Raw genomic sequence first — 18,425 nt, 5'->3', positions numbered from 1 at the left:
AAAAGATGATACTTGTTCAATTTTTGTTATGAAAAGTAGCATGGTATTTCTTTTGGTACTTAAAGTCCTTCTGAAGAAGTAGTCCCACATTTACTGATTTTCATGTTTGTGATGCACTCAACTATTCTATAACTTTCAATTAGAGTGACTAATAATGTATAGGATTTTAATTGTTGGTTTCTCTTTGGAAATCATAATTCCTCTGTGACTCACTTCTCTCCATAGCAACCAGTTATGAGATAACAATGTATTGTGTTATGTTGGTAGACTAGGTATCAAAGCTGTTATCTCAGCTAAACCACTTCAAAGGGAGGGACAAAAAGTGGAACTGTATATTTTACTTCAAAGTCACTTATAGCCCTAACATTTTGTTGGTACTCAAACGTTTCTTTTTCAGATTAATATCTATCTGTCTAAGGGTGTGGCTTATTCACATCTTAACTTCCATTTTATGTTGTGACTTTCTGTTCTAGTTTAGCTCTGAAGCTAGCAAGTAAGAGTTCTGAGCAATTTACTTTTCCTTTGGAGTCTTATCTCATAGACAAGCTAACAAGGCTAAGTGGTTCACTACATTGTCATATTCCCCTTCTTATGGTACCGCACAGTATTTATTGCCCCAACTATACTTCCGTAGATTTCAGATCAAGAGAAATCCTAGCCCGGTGTACAAGCCTTTAATTCCAGCAAGGCAGGTAGATCTCTGTGAGTTCAAGGGTAGCCTTGCCTAGTGAATTCCAAAAGAGACTCTGGAGAGCAGGATGTGGGGAGTGATGGTGGGGTTGAGACCATGTAATTCTGTTGGGACTATCTTATTAAAAAATAAATGTTAAACTCTTTTTTTTTTTTGGTTTTGTGTTTGTTTGGTTTTGTTTTTTCAAGACAGGGTTTCTCTGTATTGTTTTTGAGCCTGTCCTGGCACTCACTCTGTAGACTAGGCTGGCCTTGAACTCACAGAGATCCACCTGCCTCTGCCTCCTGGGTGCTGGGACTAAAGGCCTGCGCCACCGCCACCAATGCCTGTCTTAGACTTTTTTTTAAGTCTTAACATTAAAGGTGTCAAGGGGATTACAGCTGATCATTCACCTTAGTCCAGACTTTGGACAAAAGGGCCTTTTGCAGACAAATTAATAGTGAATCCACCAGGCCAGAGCTGGAAAAAAGAGATTTTTTTTTTTTAAAAAAAAAAATTTCAGATTCTCAGCTGCTGTTAACAAAACGAAAATTTTGGTAGGATTGTAGCACAAATCATGAAACAAAAGTCACAACAGAAATATAAATACTTCTAGAAAGCCACCATTCCATGCGTGTTGAAAGCACTCACACATATCTACAGGGCTCACCGGAAGGTGCAATAAGTAACTGGTAGTTTTTAAAGAAGCCCTCAGTGAGCAGTACCCTCTGGTATGCACACCCATATGGTCCCTCCTACACCAAATCCTGGCTCACCTATTCTTCCCTACCTTCACCAGATAGAGTGTGGCAGAAGTGAGGCTATGCCTCTGCTCTGAGCCTCGACTTTAAAAAGAATGAGGGTCTCTTCTTCCTAGCGTTTGAGCATTTGCCCAGAGACACCTGAACCATCATATAAAAAACCCAGCTACTCATTGGGACATTGAGTGGAGGAAGCCAAGTAGCAGAGACTGGAGCTGAGACACACCAAAAGAGAGAAATGAGTGCCGGGCCCTCTCCACTGCTCCAGGGTCTGAGCTCATGTAAATCCCCTTAGGAAACCAGTGGAGACGCGTGCTTCTACTCTAAGGACCTGAGTGACACCAAAAGAAGGCGGTAATGAAAGTGTTCAGCTGAGCCCTGTGAGCCCACAGCGCCACGAAGAAGAATAAATTAGACGTTGTTTTGCCATTAATATTTTAACCCAGACAAACGGTATTTGTGGTGTATAGTGATGTTTTGATACACATACATACTGTAAAATTAGCCATCTGTCTTGTCTATTACCTCATGTATATTTGTGTACTTCTTGCTTACGTTTTGGGGTGGTTTATTTCACAAAACCGGGTAGTTTTGGCTCTGATGACTGTCCCATCTGTACAGACGTACGGACTGTCTGCCCCATGTGACTTTATGGGCTTTAAAAAGCTCCGCTGACTAGCGAGCAGTGAAGCGTCACCAGATTTCACATTTTCAGAGAAAAGCATGCTAACAGAAGCTGCCTAATGAGGGGAAGAGAGAAAGAAGGGCATAGAAAGAACTCTTAACCCCCTTGCCAATTTGGCCCGAAGCAGCTCTAACAGGAACCCCTTTGCTTGTGCCAACAGTCCCTGTGTTCTTCCTTACAGGTAAGTGCCTTCCCTTAGGTGAACCCAAGTTTTGAAACAGTGTGCTACACAGTGCCAGCTGTTTGATCAAGCCAAGGCACATGACTGGTTCTCCCAAGGTTATTTGGGTTTTATTTAATGTCTGATGGCTGGTACCCTTGGACATCAATAGATGTAACCTGTCCCAAACAAGGCCAAGACAGATTTACAAGTCCGCCCGGAATGTGAGAAACAGGTTCAGTTGTTCTTTTACTCGCAGAGAATCAGGAGACTCATGGTGACATAGAAAGATGGGCTTGTAAAAATCTTTTATTTACTGTTAGTCCCTGTATGTGGGCGTGGGCACACACATGTGCCACAGCTGCATGGGGAAATCAAAGGACAGCTGTTCAGAATCAGTTCTGTCCTTCCACTATGGGTTTGTGGACTTGAACTCAGGCCATCAGGTTTTTGCATGACAGCCCAGCACAGGGCATTTTAAGTTCTTACTTCATTACCACAAGATTTGTTTTTCCTCTATTTTCAAAAAAAAAAATTAAACTATCTTAGTATCCATTGTTTACAAATTATAGTTTGTTCTTAAAAGGAAAGTATAGGAATAAAAGTTTTCTAGGTCTATGAACAGTTTCTGAAAGTAATGTCTCTTTTACTAATGTCTATAGGATTTGAAAGAGCTACAGTGAACCACGCTATTCCATTATATAACTATTACATTATGTAATCAGAGTAAAAGGCAGTTATATCCTCCCTGGTACTTAGTATTTTTCCATTTGTATTCAAACTTGTAAGGAAAGAATGGCTGCCACCTTACTTAATGGCAGCAATGAATTTACATTGTAAAAAGCTTCTTATATAAACTTTATTCTCTATTAGAAAAAAATAGCAGAAAAGTTAACATTTAAAATAGCCATAATATATTGCCTACTCTAAATGGCCTTAAGTTTTCTTCAGTTTTTATCTTTTCTTTTCCGCTTTTGGTTTCAATTCTAGTAAATGTCACAGCCAAAGAGTTCCAGGCGAAGTGCAATACTTTGGTTCCAGGTTTTAGGAATGATTCGGATAAACCTGGAAATGATAGGCGGGTTAAAATAGTTCTTCACGTGTCCTTTGGTATTACTGTTTCCTTCAAAGATCTGAAAGGAAAACACGATAGAATTGTCAGCATTTGCATCAAGGGCATTCATGTTTCATATCCATTTTCTAAACCCTTTTATACTAAAGTCAGTCATCAATATTTTATCATTATCAGTAAATTACTAAATCACAAGCCAGATCGATGTCCCGTTAGAGATGCTCATTCCTTAATGATGTGTGTCAAATTAGAAAAATTAAATAACCCTGACATGAGTGTTTGTAAACTTTTTTAGCATCTTTGTCACCATGTGACCTTAAAGAAGTCACTATATCCCTTTGTACTCTCTACCTCATCATCAGGGCAAGAATAATGAAAACTGAATCGCACAAGTTGTACGGATTTGAAAATGTGTGTAAATACATGGCAAGTGCCTAGTGAGGGTCATGCAGTGGATACCAGTAAACAACTTGCTGTTATTGACATTTAAAATAAACATGACCCTGAGGTTTTTATTTTAATTTCTTTTTTTGGTGTGTGTGTGTATCTTCCTTGACTGTTCATATTTTTTGTTGTTGTTTTTGTTTGTTTGTTTGTTTTGTTTTTTTTTTCTGTTGTTGTTTTCACCCTCAGGAAGTGCCCTGAGGTTTACACACACAGCAGCAACAAGCCATCATTTCTTTATGATTGTTCTTGTTTGAGGACAGCATTCTGTAACAAGACAAAACATGCTGCCAGGGGTTTAAAAACTGAGAAAGGGGCACAGATTTATTTAGGGCTGAGCATTTAATTATAATGTAGTAAACCTAAGTCCCCTCCTTGGGTTGTTTTTGTGAGAATTCAGGCATCACGCTGGCCTGCCCCTGTCACCTGGCCGAATGCACTCAGGCGGTACCCTGGGCAGCCCAGGGTTCCATGGCGACTATACCACTGTCACCATGTGGTCTGCACACAGGTGCAAAGGACCCTTTAAAGAGAAAAACCCTGACCACTTCTGCCCTTCCCAGCTGTTCCTCTGAAGGGAGAGACAGCCCTTTTCCTGTCTCTTTCTCTCTCCCTCCCTTCCTCTCCCTCTCTCTCTGCCTCTCTCTCTCTCTCCATATCCCTCCCTCTCTTTCTCTTCTCTCCCCCTTCTCCCCTCCATTTCTCCATTCCCTTCCTTTTCTAATATGCTGCCAAGGTCCCCCATGTGCTTTATTACTAACAGTTTTCCTACTAGTTTCAGCCCAGTTCCCATTCCTGGATCACTAGGCACATTTCCTTGGCTTTGCCTCTGGCAGCATTTTTTAACCACCTGGTAGAGGGTAGAGGGACTTAGGATGTAAGGGAGTAGTTACTTTCACCAGAGGAGAAGTCTTCCCAATCATTTTCTGTTTAATGACAGCCTGACACACAGAGGGTGTTGTCTTGGGCATCTGATTTGCTACAGGCAGCAACTCTTCCTGCAGCAGTGCTTTTGTTATTTAGCAGAAGGTTTTCTGGACAGGTTTACCACCTTTCTCAAAGATAATAAAAGCCACACTGCATCCCCTAGTGCTTTGTCCTCCCTGTCTCACAGGTGGCTGAGATAGGAGAGTGACACAAATGGGCCCACTGCTAAGACCAGCCACCTGTAGAATGGGGGTTGAGAAGACTGGGGAAGTACATAATCAGCCTTGTCAAATGCAGGGTGCTGCTTTAGTCTCATCAGGAAACAGTTTCCTGACAGACCCGCCTTGTTGACATGGCATACTGTACCTTGTCCACCATGGAGGATTTCTGCCTGTACGGTTTCCATTCCACACCCTGGTCACTGTACTGGATGCTGTAGCTCTTCACATACATTTCAGAAGACAGAGACTTACAGCCCTGTGTTACAATGGCAGTGATCTTCTTGATTTTGAGCAGATCGACTTGTAGCCACTGTTTGTTGTTATTAGCCTATGAGAATGGTTAAAACAAAACGTGGAATGAGGAAGATGTTAAGCCTTTATTTTTATTAAGACCAGACACTTTCCATTTCCATTTCCTCCCTTGGGAGTCACTGTCTTGTAGAAGACTCCCTGTGATCTTTTATTTATTGTTATGGCTCATGATCAGGGAATAGAGGTATAGAATATGTATGACTGGAGGATGGCAGTGCTGAAGGGGGGTGATTAAGAACAAAGCATGATGACACATACATATGAAAATGCCACAATAAAACCTATTACTTTGTACACTAATTTTAAAAATTAATTTTTACTTAATGTATTCTATATAATAAACAATAACTTATGCTTTTTAAGGTCCTTTGCTGTTCTAGGGTGAGAGAGCTTATTTAGTGCCCCTCCCCCACCACATTCATAGCAATACAAGGCATACAGTGCTTAACAAATAGCAGCTGGATGAATACATAGTTGAATTATACTTGAAACAAAAAGAATAAATTTCCAAATTATCTGAAAGCCTAAAATATTTACTGTCTTGCTCCTTGCAAACTGTTGTTCCTTCCTGTTTTTAGTCAAGGCTAGACCCAGAACGGTGTGACTTTGCTGGGAGCCATGGTTAGAACTGCAGCTGTTTGATTCTGCAAGTCATCCTAGACTCTCAGCTGCCCCCACCTCCCCTGTGGTTGTGGTCATTGTTTGTTTCTGGAAGGCAGGAGAACCCATTTATATGGTTGCTGTCACCTTGGCTTGCCAGGCGTTCACACGGCCCTGGGCATTCAGGCGGGCACGGGAGGGGTCCCAGTAGTCTCCCCACCATGACTTTTTAAACGAAGATGCAGTGATTTGCTTGTTTTCTATCCTTCCATCTTCCAGGCCCAGTGGCATGGAACATCCTGTCAAGTGGAAAGTAATGTGATTTATTACACAGCACTAACAGCCCCTGCATTGCATTTTGCAACAGAGGAAGCAAGAAATACCACTCCCAGGGACAGCAAAACAATGGAAACAAAGAACATTTGTTCAATTCAAGTGCAAATACTACTTTGGTGCTACAAATATACTGTTCAGTGCTCATACTCAGCCCATTTGACAGAAGAGCATAGAGTACAGCAAGACACCGTAGCCCAACACAAGACAGTCAGAAGAACAGGAAACAGTATATCACCAGACACTATATCCTAAGTATGGGTACTCCCTTATTCAGATAGTCATGCAATTGTCAGTCTTTGTTTTGAGGTAGATGGTAGTTCCGAAGAATCCATGTACCATCACATGCTACATAATGACATTTTAGTTAATAACAGACCACACAAATAATAGTGGTTCCATTATGCTATGGAGCTGATGCCTTGTTACATCATAGTTGTTATAAGTAACATATAATCTTGGGGTGTGTGATGGTGCCCATATAAATAAACCTACTGTGTTGCTACATGTGTAGACATATAGTGCATATAATTATGTACAATTCAACTGGACAGTGGTGGCTAATGCCTTTAATCCCAGCACTTGGGAGGCAGAGACAGATGGATCACTGTGAGTTCGAGGCCAGCCTAGTCTACAGAGTGAGTTCCAGAATAGGCTCCAAAGCTACACAGAGAAACCCTGTCTTGAAAAACAAAAACAAAAAATATGTACAGTTCATAATAGTCAATAATAAACCACAATATAACTGCTTTGTGTATTTACTCAACTTTCTAATTATTTTTGAATGTGCTCCTTCTACTTATAAAAGAGTCGCTTACTGTGAAACAGTGTCATGATATGCGCACTCACTGTGTTTCTTGACTGTATCAAGGAACCACACTGAGTGACTAGCCTGTACTGTCTAAGTTTGTGTAAACATTACTTATGGTGTTTGTAGGGTAACAAAATAACCTAAAGATGCATTTTGAAGAACTGATCCTACATTGAGCAATGCATAGCTGTACATAACCAAAATCAGTTTCTTGTAACAGAAGCTGACAAGATGATGAAGTGGAGCTTTGATAGCCACCATTAATGTTTTCCTTTTCAAATTTTTGAACATATGCACTTTTTGGAATTTTGCTCAGGCATAATTTGAGATTCTAGGTAGCAAAGTTGATCTGTTGATCTAGGAAACCTAGTGAGCGGAGGGTAGCTGACTACTTAGCTTAGCATGAGTTTGATTTTTTATTGAAAAACAAGGACTTCTGTTTTTGAAGCTATAGCTTGCTTTTTGTATGTGAAAACAAAACCAAACCCTAAAAGGAGCGTGTGCTGCTTACTATGTAAGTTCCAAAATGGAGAAAAAAAGCAATGTTTATTATGTAGAAAATGAATATTTTCAATAATTAACGGAGTTGAACTTCACATTGTAGGTTAGCTAGACTACATGATTGAACAAAGCTACCATTTACACTATAATTATGGAAACAAAACTCCTATGACTTGTGGAACTCTTTCATGGAGTAATCCTTCCTACACAAAATTTTGTGTGGGCAGTTTTATACACTACTAGTCTCTAGATACTGGTAAATGTCCATATCCATATCTCTCAGAAATGTCAAGTGCAACATTATCTGCTTTGGTAAGAAACTGGTTCTCAAATGTGGGTACTTTCTTCATTGTGAGTCAGGGTTTCCTCCCCTACCTCAGGGGAAGATCATGTAGCTTACAAGATCATCACAGCATGTAACTATTCATTCCTTCACCAACTCATTTAGTTAACAGTCATCTGAGGCCTGGGTCAGCCAAGCCCTGGGCCAATTGTTTTCATCTTTTACCTTAGAATGCCTGAGCAACGATAGTATTTTCTGTATGTGCCTCAAAGTTAAAAATACCGGAAAGGCTTACTTCAAAAATCAGAGAACAAGCCAGGCTGTGGTGGCAAACACCTTTAATCCCAGCACTTAGGAGGCAGAGTCAAGTGGATCTCTGAGTTAGAGGGCAGTCTAGTCTATAGAGTGAGTTCCAGGACAGCCTCCAAAGCTGCAGAGAAACCTTGTCTCAAAATAAAAACAAAAACAACAAACAACAACAACAAAAACCAACCAAACAAAACCAAAAAAAAACCACCAAAAAACAAACAAACAAACAAACTAAAAGCCAAACAAAAATCAGAGAACAGTCAGTAGACCATTATTATGACTTTCTTATGACTCAGATTTCATTAGCTCACAAGCCAAATTTCATCCCCTGAAAAAAAATGAAGCTTGAAAAGACTTGAATACTTACACAGGGTCCAAAACAGTATACAGAGCACACTGAATTCCAAAAATAGGCCACTGATGTGGCTCTTTCATTGAAATCTGAGTGGCCTAAGGGACTTTGAAAGAGTCAGGTAACTCTCATTGAAAATGTTCTGATGGTGACAGTTCTAACCTAGACCATTTCTTTGCAGGGCCATGGTGATGCCACGGTGGTACTCATATCATGTAGACATCTTTAGTGAGATGATGCCTACCTCCTGACTACAGGCATGAGGCTCAGTCTCTGTTAGATCATCCTGAGAACATCCTGGATTGGGGCTTGTGTTTTGCAAAGGTTTTTCTAAGCCTAAGTCATTGAAGATATCTAAGAATTCTAGTCTTGAGTGGCCATGAGAATTGGTACTTCTTGTCCCTTACCATTCACTTCACAGCCTTGCAGTTCTAACCGAAGGGCAGGTCTATTATAGGACTTTATGGGATGTATCCTAATGTATCTAGCCACAATAGGTGGGTCAAAACGATTCTCTTTTATTGAAGAGGCATCTGAATTGCCAGCAAAATCCTAGAGGGAAAGAGGAAAGCATTAATAACCATTCTCTATAAACTGTATTTATAACAAACCCATCTAACAGGTTTTGTAAGGTTCTTTCAGTGGGAACTGAATCAATTCAATTTGGTTTGAAAAACTGATGTGTAGATACTTCTACTTCAGGAAACTGGTGCTATGCACTTCCCTCTATTCCCTCTGCTATACAGAGCCAGAAACCTTGGACTATTCATAAAAGAAGCAAACGAAGACAAGAAGATGGTATGAAGAAAACAGAGCAGCCAGCTAAGCCTCTCAGAGAAAAGGAATACCATGTCCTGGAGTCTCAGGCTTAGAGATGAAGAAGGCAACAGTCTCACTAGATAACTGTTGATACCAGCCAACTATCACAGAAAAACAAACAAAACCCAGACACAACCCAAGCACTGGAGTAACAGTTGTAATGAAGGGTTAGACTTTTAGGTTTTTGGCACTGAAGAGGGGCTAATACCATTCTAGGGTATTAGAGAAGGCCAAAGTGGGAGCTCAGGACACTGTCTCTGAAGTTCCTAGGAAGGATCGCTCAGCAGTGTCAGGAGAAGCCAGTTTGGAACTATGCTCCTACCTAGCAGCCAGGAGAAGTAATGTCTCCTAAGGTGCCCAGTGAGAGCCTACCTGGCAGTCACCAGGCTATGCCCCACCTCCCTTTCCCTGACAGAGAATGCTCAGTAGTAGGCATTTGTAAGACTTTACACACTTAAACAATAGGGGGATATCAGTAAAGGAACTGGTGCTTGGAGAAGAATAAAAGCAAATTGAAAAAAAAGACAAAAACAAACAAAATCAAAACAAAACACAGCAGGTCTGACCCAAAATAAAAGAAGAGGAAAATTATGATCTCACAGATGAAGTAGGTAGTGTTGCTACAGCCCCTGCAGATGTCTCAAGGACATCCAAGAACAACCGATACCGCAAATTCTACATACATGTCCCATAACTTAGAGGAAAGGGGCCAGCTCATATTTTAAGAGCTTCACAAAGTATCACAACCCGTTGGGTTGTGGTGGTGCATGCCTTTAATCCCAGCACTTGGGAGGCAGAGGTAGGTGGATCTCAGTGAGTTTGAGGCCAGCCTGGTCCACAGAGCTAGTTCCAGGACAGCCAGGGCTGTTACACAGAGAAGCCTGTCTCACCCCCCACCCCAAGTACCACAATTCAGCTAATATAAAATAGACAATTCAAATAACCTTCAAACTACTAATGAAAGAAAGTGAATTTAAACATTTTAAACTTCCCACAGAGAGATTTTCAGGTCCAGGTGGGTTTTGGGATAATTTCCACCAAATGAAGGAATTAACATCAATTTTAAAAATCTCAACCTGATCATTGAAGGGAAAGGAATGTCCCTTGATTTACTTTACACGACTTCTATCACTGTGCTATTGAAGTTAGAAACAGCACAAAATAGTCAATCCCCAAGGTATGATGTTGACTGCCATCTGTGTTTTCTCTCCCACTACTGATTTATTAGCACCATTATTTAAGATTTTCATCTAAGCCACATTTACAAATGTGTCACTACTAGGAATATCTGAGATAGCAAAGGAAAAGGTAGCCTATGGCAAACGGTTTACATAAAATACCAATAGAAACAGATTCAAGGTGGTTGGCCTAATGACAGCAGACAGACTCTCTGCATTTGGGCATTTTCCTTTGGGGAGGAGGCTGGGGACAAGGGGATAATCTAGGAATTTTGGCTGGGTTCATGGAGGACCAGTCAGGAGGACATAAGTCTTCAGGAAGCCTGAGAATCACACTGCCTCTGAGTGCCACTGGGAAATCATAATCACCATGAATTAAGGGATGTTAGACAAAGAATAAAATAAAATATGACAGTGAAATCAAAACCCTTTGAGGGCAGTTTCTAGATAGGCTCTTTGTTGATCAAGGGCAGACATTGTTTTATACCACCTGACAGTACTTTGTCGGGGTGTTTGCTTAAATGAGTTTTTCCTCTCAGGTTCTGTGGAGATTTGAAGTTTTAGTAGCTCCATGTACCCTTTTAATTTGTAATATACTGACTTAACCATATATTGCCATTTTTACTCCCCAGGACCCTTAGAAAATCATTCACATTTCAAAGTCCCCGAAATGTGATTGTAAAGGATACTGCTACAGATACCCCAGGGTAAATCTTAAGATTTAGCCAGAAATATGTACACAAACCATCACATTTTTTGTGCTGTTCCCTCTGAAGATCTGCCAGTTGGTTTGGTCGGAGCTGTACGCCACATGGAATTCCGTGATAAAGCAAGACTTTAGGTAGTGTTTAGCACCTTGGGTTTGTATCCCTGTGACTACAACTTCCTTCTGCATGTCCACCTGCAATACAGCCAAGTTGGTAAACAGAGCCAGACTTGTTGGTGAGTCACACCTTGCCATAACTCATGCTATAATCAGCTTTATTTAGCACTGAACAATGTCCAAGCTCTTAGCAAGCTCATACAATGCCCAGGTACAATCCACAGTCAAGTAAAGTGCATCTGGACATAAGTGTCACTTGAGGTGCTGGCTATAGGTGTGCTTTACTTTGGGAAAGTAGTTGATAGCTTTGTCTGGGATTTTCTTTCTTAGGCTGAAAAATCACTAGAGTTACCTCTCCAGCAAAGAGCTGAGAATCGCAACTACCACCACTTACTGCTGTTTCCTTTAATGCCATTGTAAGAAACTATTAACCCATTTTTGTCATACTAGCATGTTAGTTAGACATACCTGGATCCAAGATTGAAAGGCAAAGTCTAATGCAGATTTTTCTATACTCCAAGCATTATATGAGCCACCATTGTTTAATCGTGCTAATTTGGGCTCCCAATAATCTAAATTAAAAAAAAAGATGAATTGTGTATTTATTTTTTGAGAGAAGGTCTTATATGGTTCAAGCTCACAATCTTTCTGCCTCGTGTACTACCATGTCTAGCTTGAAGTGTGTTGTTTTTTTAAATAGAAAATTAACCAATTTCTCAAATAAGTTTAGTACAGCAGAGAAGCACATCTAGGTAGGTGACATGGACATTGGCTGCCAAGCCAGTCCTCAGTGATGAAACCTTGGCTTCAGGCCGTGTTTAGTCAGCTATAAAGCATCATCCACCCTTTCTTGCACACAGGTCATGTTTGTGTTTTCTCAGTCATGTTGATATGCCTACCAAACAGGAAGATTTGGGAGGAATCTGTGGGAACCTCATTAAGCTCTTGATGATGGCCTCTAGATCCCAGGAAGGGATCTGAGGTAGAATGAATACATTTAAGAGACGTTCAAATCATAATATTTCTTGACTAGATGAATGGCTAGCATAAGTGTTGGGACCTTCTTTCCTGGATGCTAAAACCATGTGAATCTGGCTGGAGATTATGTGCATAAGACAATCCAGTCAAGATAAATGGGGTTTGGGAAATGATCACAAAGTCATAAGATTAAGCTGTTTACTTTCATGCCAAATCCTTGCAGAACAATGGGCTGCTTAGGTAGAGATATCAGCAATGTCGAGTTCTTGGCGTTTCCTAGAGAAGACCCTCTGGGGAATGGAAATGATAAGTGTATTAATGTGATTTTTAGTGCCTGCTATATTTCTTCCACTACCAGAGGGGAATTGCAAATGGAGCTGTTTCATTAAAGCTGTGGCAGATGGTAGCCTAGAGAGAGGAACTGGCCCATGGTTGGGTTGCCATGTATAGCTTCATGAGCTGCATACTGCACAATGTGGGCATCACCAGTCACAGGCTATGATGTTACTACTTACTCAGATGTCCCGAAGCCTTGATCTGTGAATCAGATATGATACCGGTGCTCAGTCCCATTGGCATCTTACACCCTGTGAAAAACAAAAATCAGTCATTTTTGCTTAGAAAATATATAGTAAGTAAAACCTCCATAGCTAGTGATTGTTTTCATTTATCTTTCATGATAGTGACATTAATATTCCTGATTAGAAAGTGATAAGTTCTCAGCAAGACAGGTGTTGATTAAAATAGTGACTATCACAGGAGAAAATAACTGTGGGAGTCTTAAAAAATATTTTTTAGCTGATTTTTCTCTGGCTGGATTTTAAAACAAAGTATTGACATTAAGTACTGTAATTCCTAAGACTGCACTCTTGGCCATTGGCCTGGGAATTACAAGGTTATTTACATCTTGCTTAAGGGAGGAAATACCAGCTAGTGGGTACCTGGATTTGAGCACAGTGCTTGGTAGTCAACAGATGACTGACAAGACTTGATAATAAATTGTTGGATAAATCCTGGTTTCTCTTTTTCGTCTATGCTAGGAACTTGAAGATTTTCTTACATATATTTTCCCATGGGTCAAAAATCCCAAGGAAGCACACTTCCTATTGATTTCCCCAGTTGTGAAATACTTAACCCATTTGTTGGGGTTTTATTGATAAATTGTTATGGCTTTTTGTTTTTTGTTTTTGTTTTATTTTGTTTTTGTTTGTTTTTTGAGACAGGGTTTCTCTGTATTGCTTTTGGAGCCTGTCCTGGAACTAGCTCTGTAGACCAGGCTGGCCTTGAACTCACAGAGATCCACCTGCCTCTGCCTCCCTCCCGAGTGCTGGGATTGAAGGCGTGTGCCACCAATGCCTGGCTAAATTGTTATGTTTTTAATGGCTAGGAAAAAAAAGCCAATTTTATCATTGTCACAATAGAATGGTGATAATCAGGTATTTGCAAAAAGAATAAGATATCTATAAATTAGAAACATTATATTTTCAGGCACCCCCTCACCAGTAAATATCACATGGCTGGTACCTTTGTCTATGATGAGAAAGGGCGTTTGCATGCCCGCTATCTGGTTTTCTCCAACCTCTGTGTCCAGGAGCCACCAGCCAGGCTTTGACGCCTTCATTTCAAGAGTTTTAAACGAACCTAAAAACAGAGTGAAAGAGAAAATTACAAACTTAATGACTAATAAACTAATATTGTGGTGGTGCTCTTCTCTAAGAGAAGAAGCCACAGGGGAGAATTTAAGAGTGATTCTTTTCTCTTGAGGCCATTACAGATAAAAATGAACGCTACAACACCAGCATTCACAAATTACCAAAAGTAAGGATGTGGACATACTCAGTCAAGAGAATGTTTGCTTAGAATTCACAAAGCTCTGAGTTTGACCAAGAACCCTATAAACTGGGCACCCCAGGGCATGCCTTTAATCAAAGTGCTCAGAAGGAGAAGGCAGAAGGACCAGGAGTACAAGGCCATCTGTCACTTCATGGGGATACATGGACTTTATTTTGAGCAAACAAAACATGGAACAGATAAATAAGAAGAAATAAATTGCTAGAAATAAACCAACCAGACATTAAAAAACAAAAAAGCCTCCCAGCCTTCCTTAAAAAATAATTTTCATTTACTTAAACATAATGTTACAAATTAGCCCATATACAATTCAAATATACAGTTTCAAGTTTCAAAATGACCTTGAATGAGTTATCAGCTAACTTTAGAGTTATAGAATATGTTTTCTTTTTTTTTTTTAATATGTAAAGAATAAAAAAATCCTTGCCTTATGGTTTCAAATCCTCTTGAAAGTGTACATACTTGGATAAAAAAAATATATATATAGTTTCAGAAAAAAATGGAAAAGGTTTCTAAAACTTCTGTTTATTTGTACTGACCCTTAATGTCCACCATCTTCCATTTGATCCTATACTTAAATTCTATTGACTGTAACGTAAAACCATGTCTCAGACTGTGGGCAAAAATTAACAGCTATGGCTATCTATCTCAAACACTGTGAATCAGATCTCATGTGCTCCTTTCTGAAATCTGTTATTTCTCATTGAAGACTTAGGTGGGTTGCTCAGCCTTAGCTTCTCAGGCCACACTGCATGCTTCCTTCACTTCCTAACACTTGGTGAAAAGATGGGGTGAATTTGGTCTGGTTCATCCTGTCTCTGAAGTTAAACAAAATAGTTTTATTTTTTTTTCTAGATCTCTTAGGGAGTGGCTTTCAAGAACCAAACAAGATGCCATCTCTCCCTCTGTTTAGTAAAATGGACCCATTGGACCTCCACGTCCATATATGAGATCAATTCACACAATGACTTGGGCACCCCAACTCCTGGATGGGAGGGCAGCTGCTTGCAAGAGACACAAAATCCTGGGCCTCCTCCTCTCTGAAACTCTCAGTAGATGTGCATCTTAACCAGAGTCCTGGGTCCTTCAGTGGTATCTTGCCCTCATCACCCCATTCATTAACAGATTTCCCTAAACTTAGTGACACAACAAAAAACCTTTCCTGATGATTTTCCGCTTGTTTAGATCTATATTAGTCACTGAGTCTTCACATGAAAAACTCTAAAAATACCCATTAGCTTTTGCAATCATTAAAAGGAGCTTGCTCTCCAGAGTCATGAATCTGTTCAAGATTATGACTCCCAGAATCGCTTGCTCAGAAAGGTTAGGGTTAAAGTTTCAGAAGTGGAATTCAAGAATCCAGAACAGGCCAGTTTAAGGTCACAGTCAACCTCCCAACAGCAATAGTTTTTTTCTTTGTGCTTTGGTGACTTATTTGTCACATACTGAGATCTTATTTTTATGACACACAGATGCTCGGGAGAAAGTGCATGAGACACAGAATCCCTGAAGACCCACACGGGCTCACAAACCTGTCTTACGAGGTGCCTACACACAGCTTATGGAGAGCTGGTTTGAGCTCTGTATTTGTATAGCACAGAAACAAGGCTTTGCCTGACATCTAGACTAGAATCTTTCCTGAAATCGTAGATGTACAAGGAGAAGAAGTTACAGGTGCCCTGTCTAGCTGTTTCTTAGTGGGGACCTCTTCTACTTCCCAGATCTTTACCAGGTAGAAGGGGCCAGACCCCCAACTGGTGCTGTTTGGTGCTATTATCCAGAAGGATCTGGCCATGGAAGTGAACCACGTGAATGTCCTGGGAGCCACCCATGTTCAGCAGGTGAAGTCTCACCCACTCTTGCTCGTACATTCTCAGGCCAGGCAGATTGTAGATCATCCCATTAATGGCTGAAAGGAAAGAGAGTTGTAATCAATTAAAAACCTGTATGCACAAGGAGGAGCCCGGTAAGCCACTCACTCCCCACCCATCTTCCTCATTACTGGGCATTCCTAGGCCTACCTAGGTACAGAAAGGGCCCTTGGTGGTTTCATAGAACTAAGACAAGGCTAAATTAGAATTTCCAAATCCTTAGGCTATTTCACAAATGCCTACAAAAGTGTGAGCCAGTTCCGCTTCAGAACAGTTTTTTTTTTCCTCTCTTTCCCCCAGATTTTGTCCCTCTCCTGCTTAAGAACTTGCCCATTTGCCCTTTATATTGATAGTGTAATTGATGCAGAAAAATAAAAATGGGCAGATAATGCAAACCCCTGGGGTAAGAGTAAATAGTAGCATGCCATTCTCTCTTTGGTGTGACTGCCCCTCTACTCATCTCTCAGGTTAGAGTCTAAGATAGCCACGCTGTATCTACCTTCCCTTTAATTAAATAGGTAGATTTTTTTGTTTTGTTTTGTTTTGTTTTAGATTAGGTCTAAACCTAATTAGGTATATACCCTAGGCTAGCCTGGAACCCCTTCTTTAGCTCAAGGTGACTTTGAACTCAAGGTCTTCTTGTCTTTGGGCACAATACCTCTCTCTCTCTCTATGTGTGTGTGTGTGTGTATGTGTGTTTAAAGCACCTGATAACTTTAATCATCTTAAACACGTAACACAAATTAATGATAAAGCTTGGTGCTACTTAACTGGAATTCTCTTTCCCTTCAAGGGATTACTGTGGAATTTCAGAAAACAGTCAAGGGAACATTTGGAGGGTAAGGAATTGAAATTATTTTGGCACTTGTCAAATCATATCCATTATGGGAACACCTACCTACATATTTGAACAATGGCTCTTACCTGTGTTGCAGTTTCTGTTACAGAATTAGATGTCGTAAGAGTGGAGGGTGTTGAGAGTGATTATAACATCAGCATTGTTCAGCATTGTCACACACTCCAATAAATGCTACATGTCAGGGTCACTAAATGTCCAAGAATTAGACAATAATGTATTTAGGATTGCAGCTCTAATAAATGTATCTTTTTTTTTAATTTTTTGTTTTTGAAATCAGGAAGCATTTCCTGGAGGATGTTCCTCAAGCAAAGAGCATGGCCAAAAGACAGCCCATCTGATTCTGCAACCTGTGCTATCTTACTAGGCTGAGAGGGTTTCTAAAGGGTGTACTTCCTGTTCATTGAGAAAATTTTAGGGCTGAGAGGCGTAGAGATGGGAGATGAGAAAGGGAGGGAAGAGAAGGGAAGGAAAGGGAAGGGAAAGGAAAGGGGGAAGCTCTATTTGCAGTTTGTCCAATAGCTATCTGAATTAACTGTACTCTATTTAATAGGATTTTAAAAAAATCTTTAAATATTTTTATGAAAGCTGATTCCATCATAAGTGGGATTTTTAGAACAAGGTGTAAATCGTTACTTGCCTACTTGTAGCTCAAAGTATTTACAGGTGACGTTATTAAACTTCTAGAAGGCCCCATATATAAGAAGTGTGGCGTGTGCATGTCAGTGATAAAGGAAGAATAAATCTACCTAGCCTCAACTTCTGACTAGAGGTGCCATTAAATATCATGTTACAAAAATATCTTGACCTATATTGTTCATTTATTTATTTATTATTTATTCATTGAGACAAAGTCTCAGTGTGTAGCTCAGGCTTGTATCCAACTTTGAGGCCTCTTACCTCAGTCTTCAGAGTGTCATGACTTCAGGCATGTGCACCTTTCTCTTGCCCAGTGTTCTGACAGACCCTCATACCTAATCAGAGACTCCATAACAACCTCCTTCTTTTTCTTTTTTCTGTCCTGAAACTAGCTCTGTAGACCAGGCTGGCCTTGAACTCACAGAGATACACCTGCCTCTGCCTCCCCAGTGCTAGGATTAAAGGCGTGCACTACCACTGCCCAGCCAACCTTCATTTCCAAACTGAAAACAGGCCTTAGTTGTCTCTCATATGAGTACACACAAGAATACACACACACACACACACACACACACACACACACACACACACACACTCACACAGATCATGTATGTGGAGGTTAGAGGACCTGTGGGAATCTGTTTTCCTTCCACCATGCAGGTTTATGGGAGTGATCCTTGAGTTTAGAAGCAAGCATGCTCTTACTTTCTAAGCCATCTCACCACTTAGTAGTCTTTATTTTCTTCTGATTTCTAACTGTTGTTGTTTTGCCTGAGCAAACCCTTCATTCTGCCTTTGGATGCCGAGAGATGAGACTGCTTTAGCCACTCTGATTTTCGGAAGACATGTGGATCATTTCTTAGTGTGAATACTAATTGTTTTAGATGACAACGAACAGGGCCATTAGTGTCTTAAAGGGAATGATACCATGCCCACTCCTATGTATGTTGCTCTCTGGAGCACAGTATC

General features: G+C 40.4%; 1 protein-coding gene across 6 annotated transcripts in view; it reads right to left on the bottom strand.

Annotated features, from left to right (window-relative positions):
* Positions 1–2,567: 2,567 nt before the first annotated feature.
* F5 (coagulation factor V) overlaps positions 2,568–18,425 on the bottom strand; it is a 68,889-nt gene continuing 53,031 nt past the window's right edge. For all 6 annotated transcript variants that reach the window (XM_051186140.1, XM_051186141.1, XM_051186143.1 and 3 more), the window contains 9 exons: positions 15,820–15,999; positions 13,764–13,880; positions 12,755–12,826; positions 11,730–11,833; positions 11,184–11,339; positions 8,849–8,993; positions 6,000–6,151; positions 5,086–5,268; positions 2,568–3,409 (listed from right to left, as the gene is read on the bottom strand). In XM_051186140.1, coding sequence (XP_051042097.1) covers positions 3,263–3,409; positions 5,086–5,268; positions 6,000–6,151; positions 8,849–8,993; positions 11,184–11,339; positions 11,730–11,833; positions 12,755–12,826; positions 13,764–13,880; positions 15,820–15,999 — 1,256 coding nt within the window. In that variant the 3' untranslated portion in view covers positions 2,568–3,262. The remainder of the gene's footprint in view (positions 3,410–5,085; positions 5,269–5,999; positions 6,152–8,848; positions 8,994–11,183; positions 11,340–11,729; positions 11,834–12,754; positions 12,827–13,763; positions 13,881–15,819; positions 16,000–18,425) is intronic.

The sequence above is a fragment of the Phodopus roborovskii genome, unplaced genomic scaffold, assembly GCF_943737965.1.
Source record: "Phodopus roborovskii unplaced genomic scaffold, PHOROB, whole genome shotgun sequence".
NCBI lineage: Eukaryota > Metazoa > Chordata > Mammalia > Rodentia > Cricetidae > Phodopus > Phodopus roborovskii.
The sequence above is the reverse complement of the archived record's forward strand: the minus strand, read 5'-3'. Positions and strand labels throughout refer to the sequence as shown.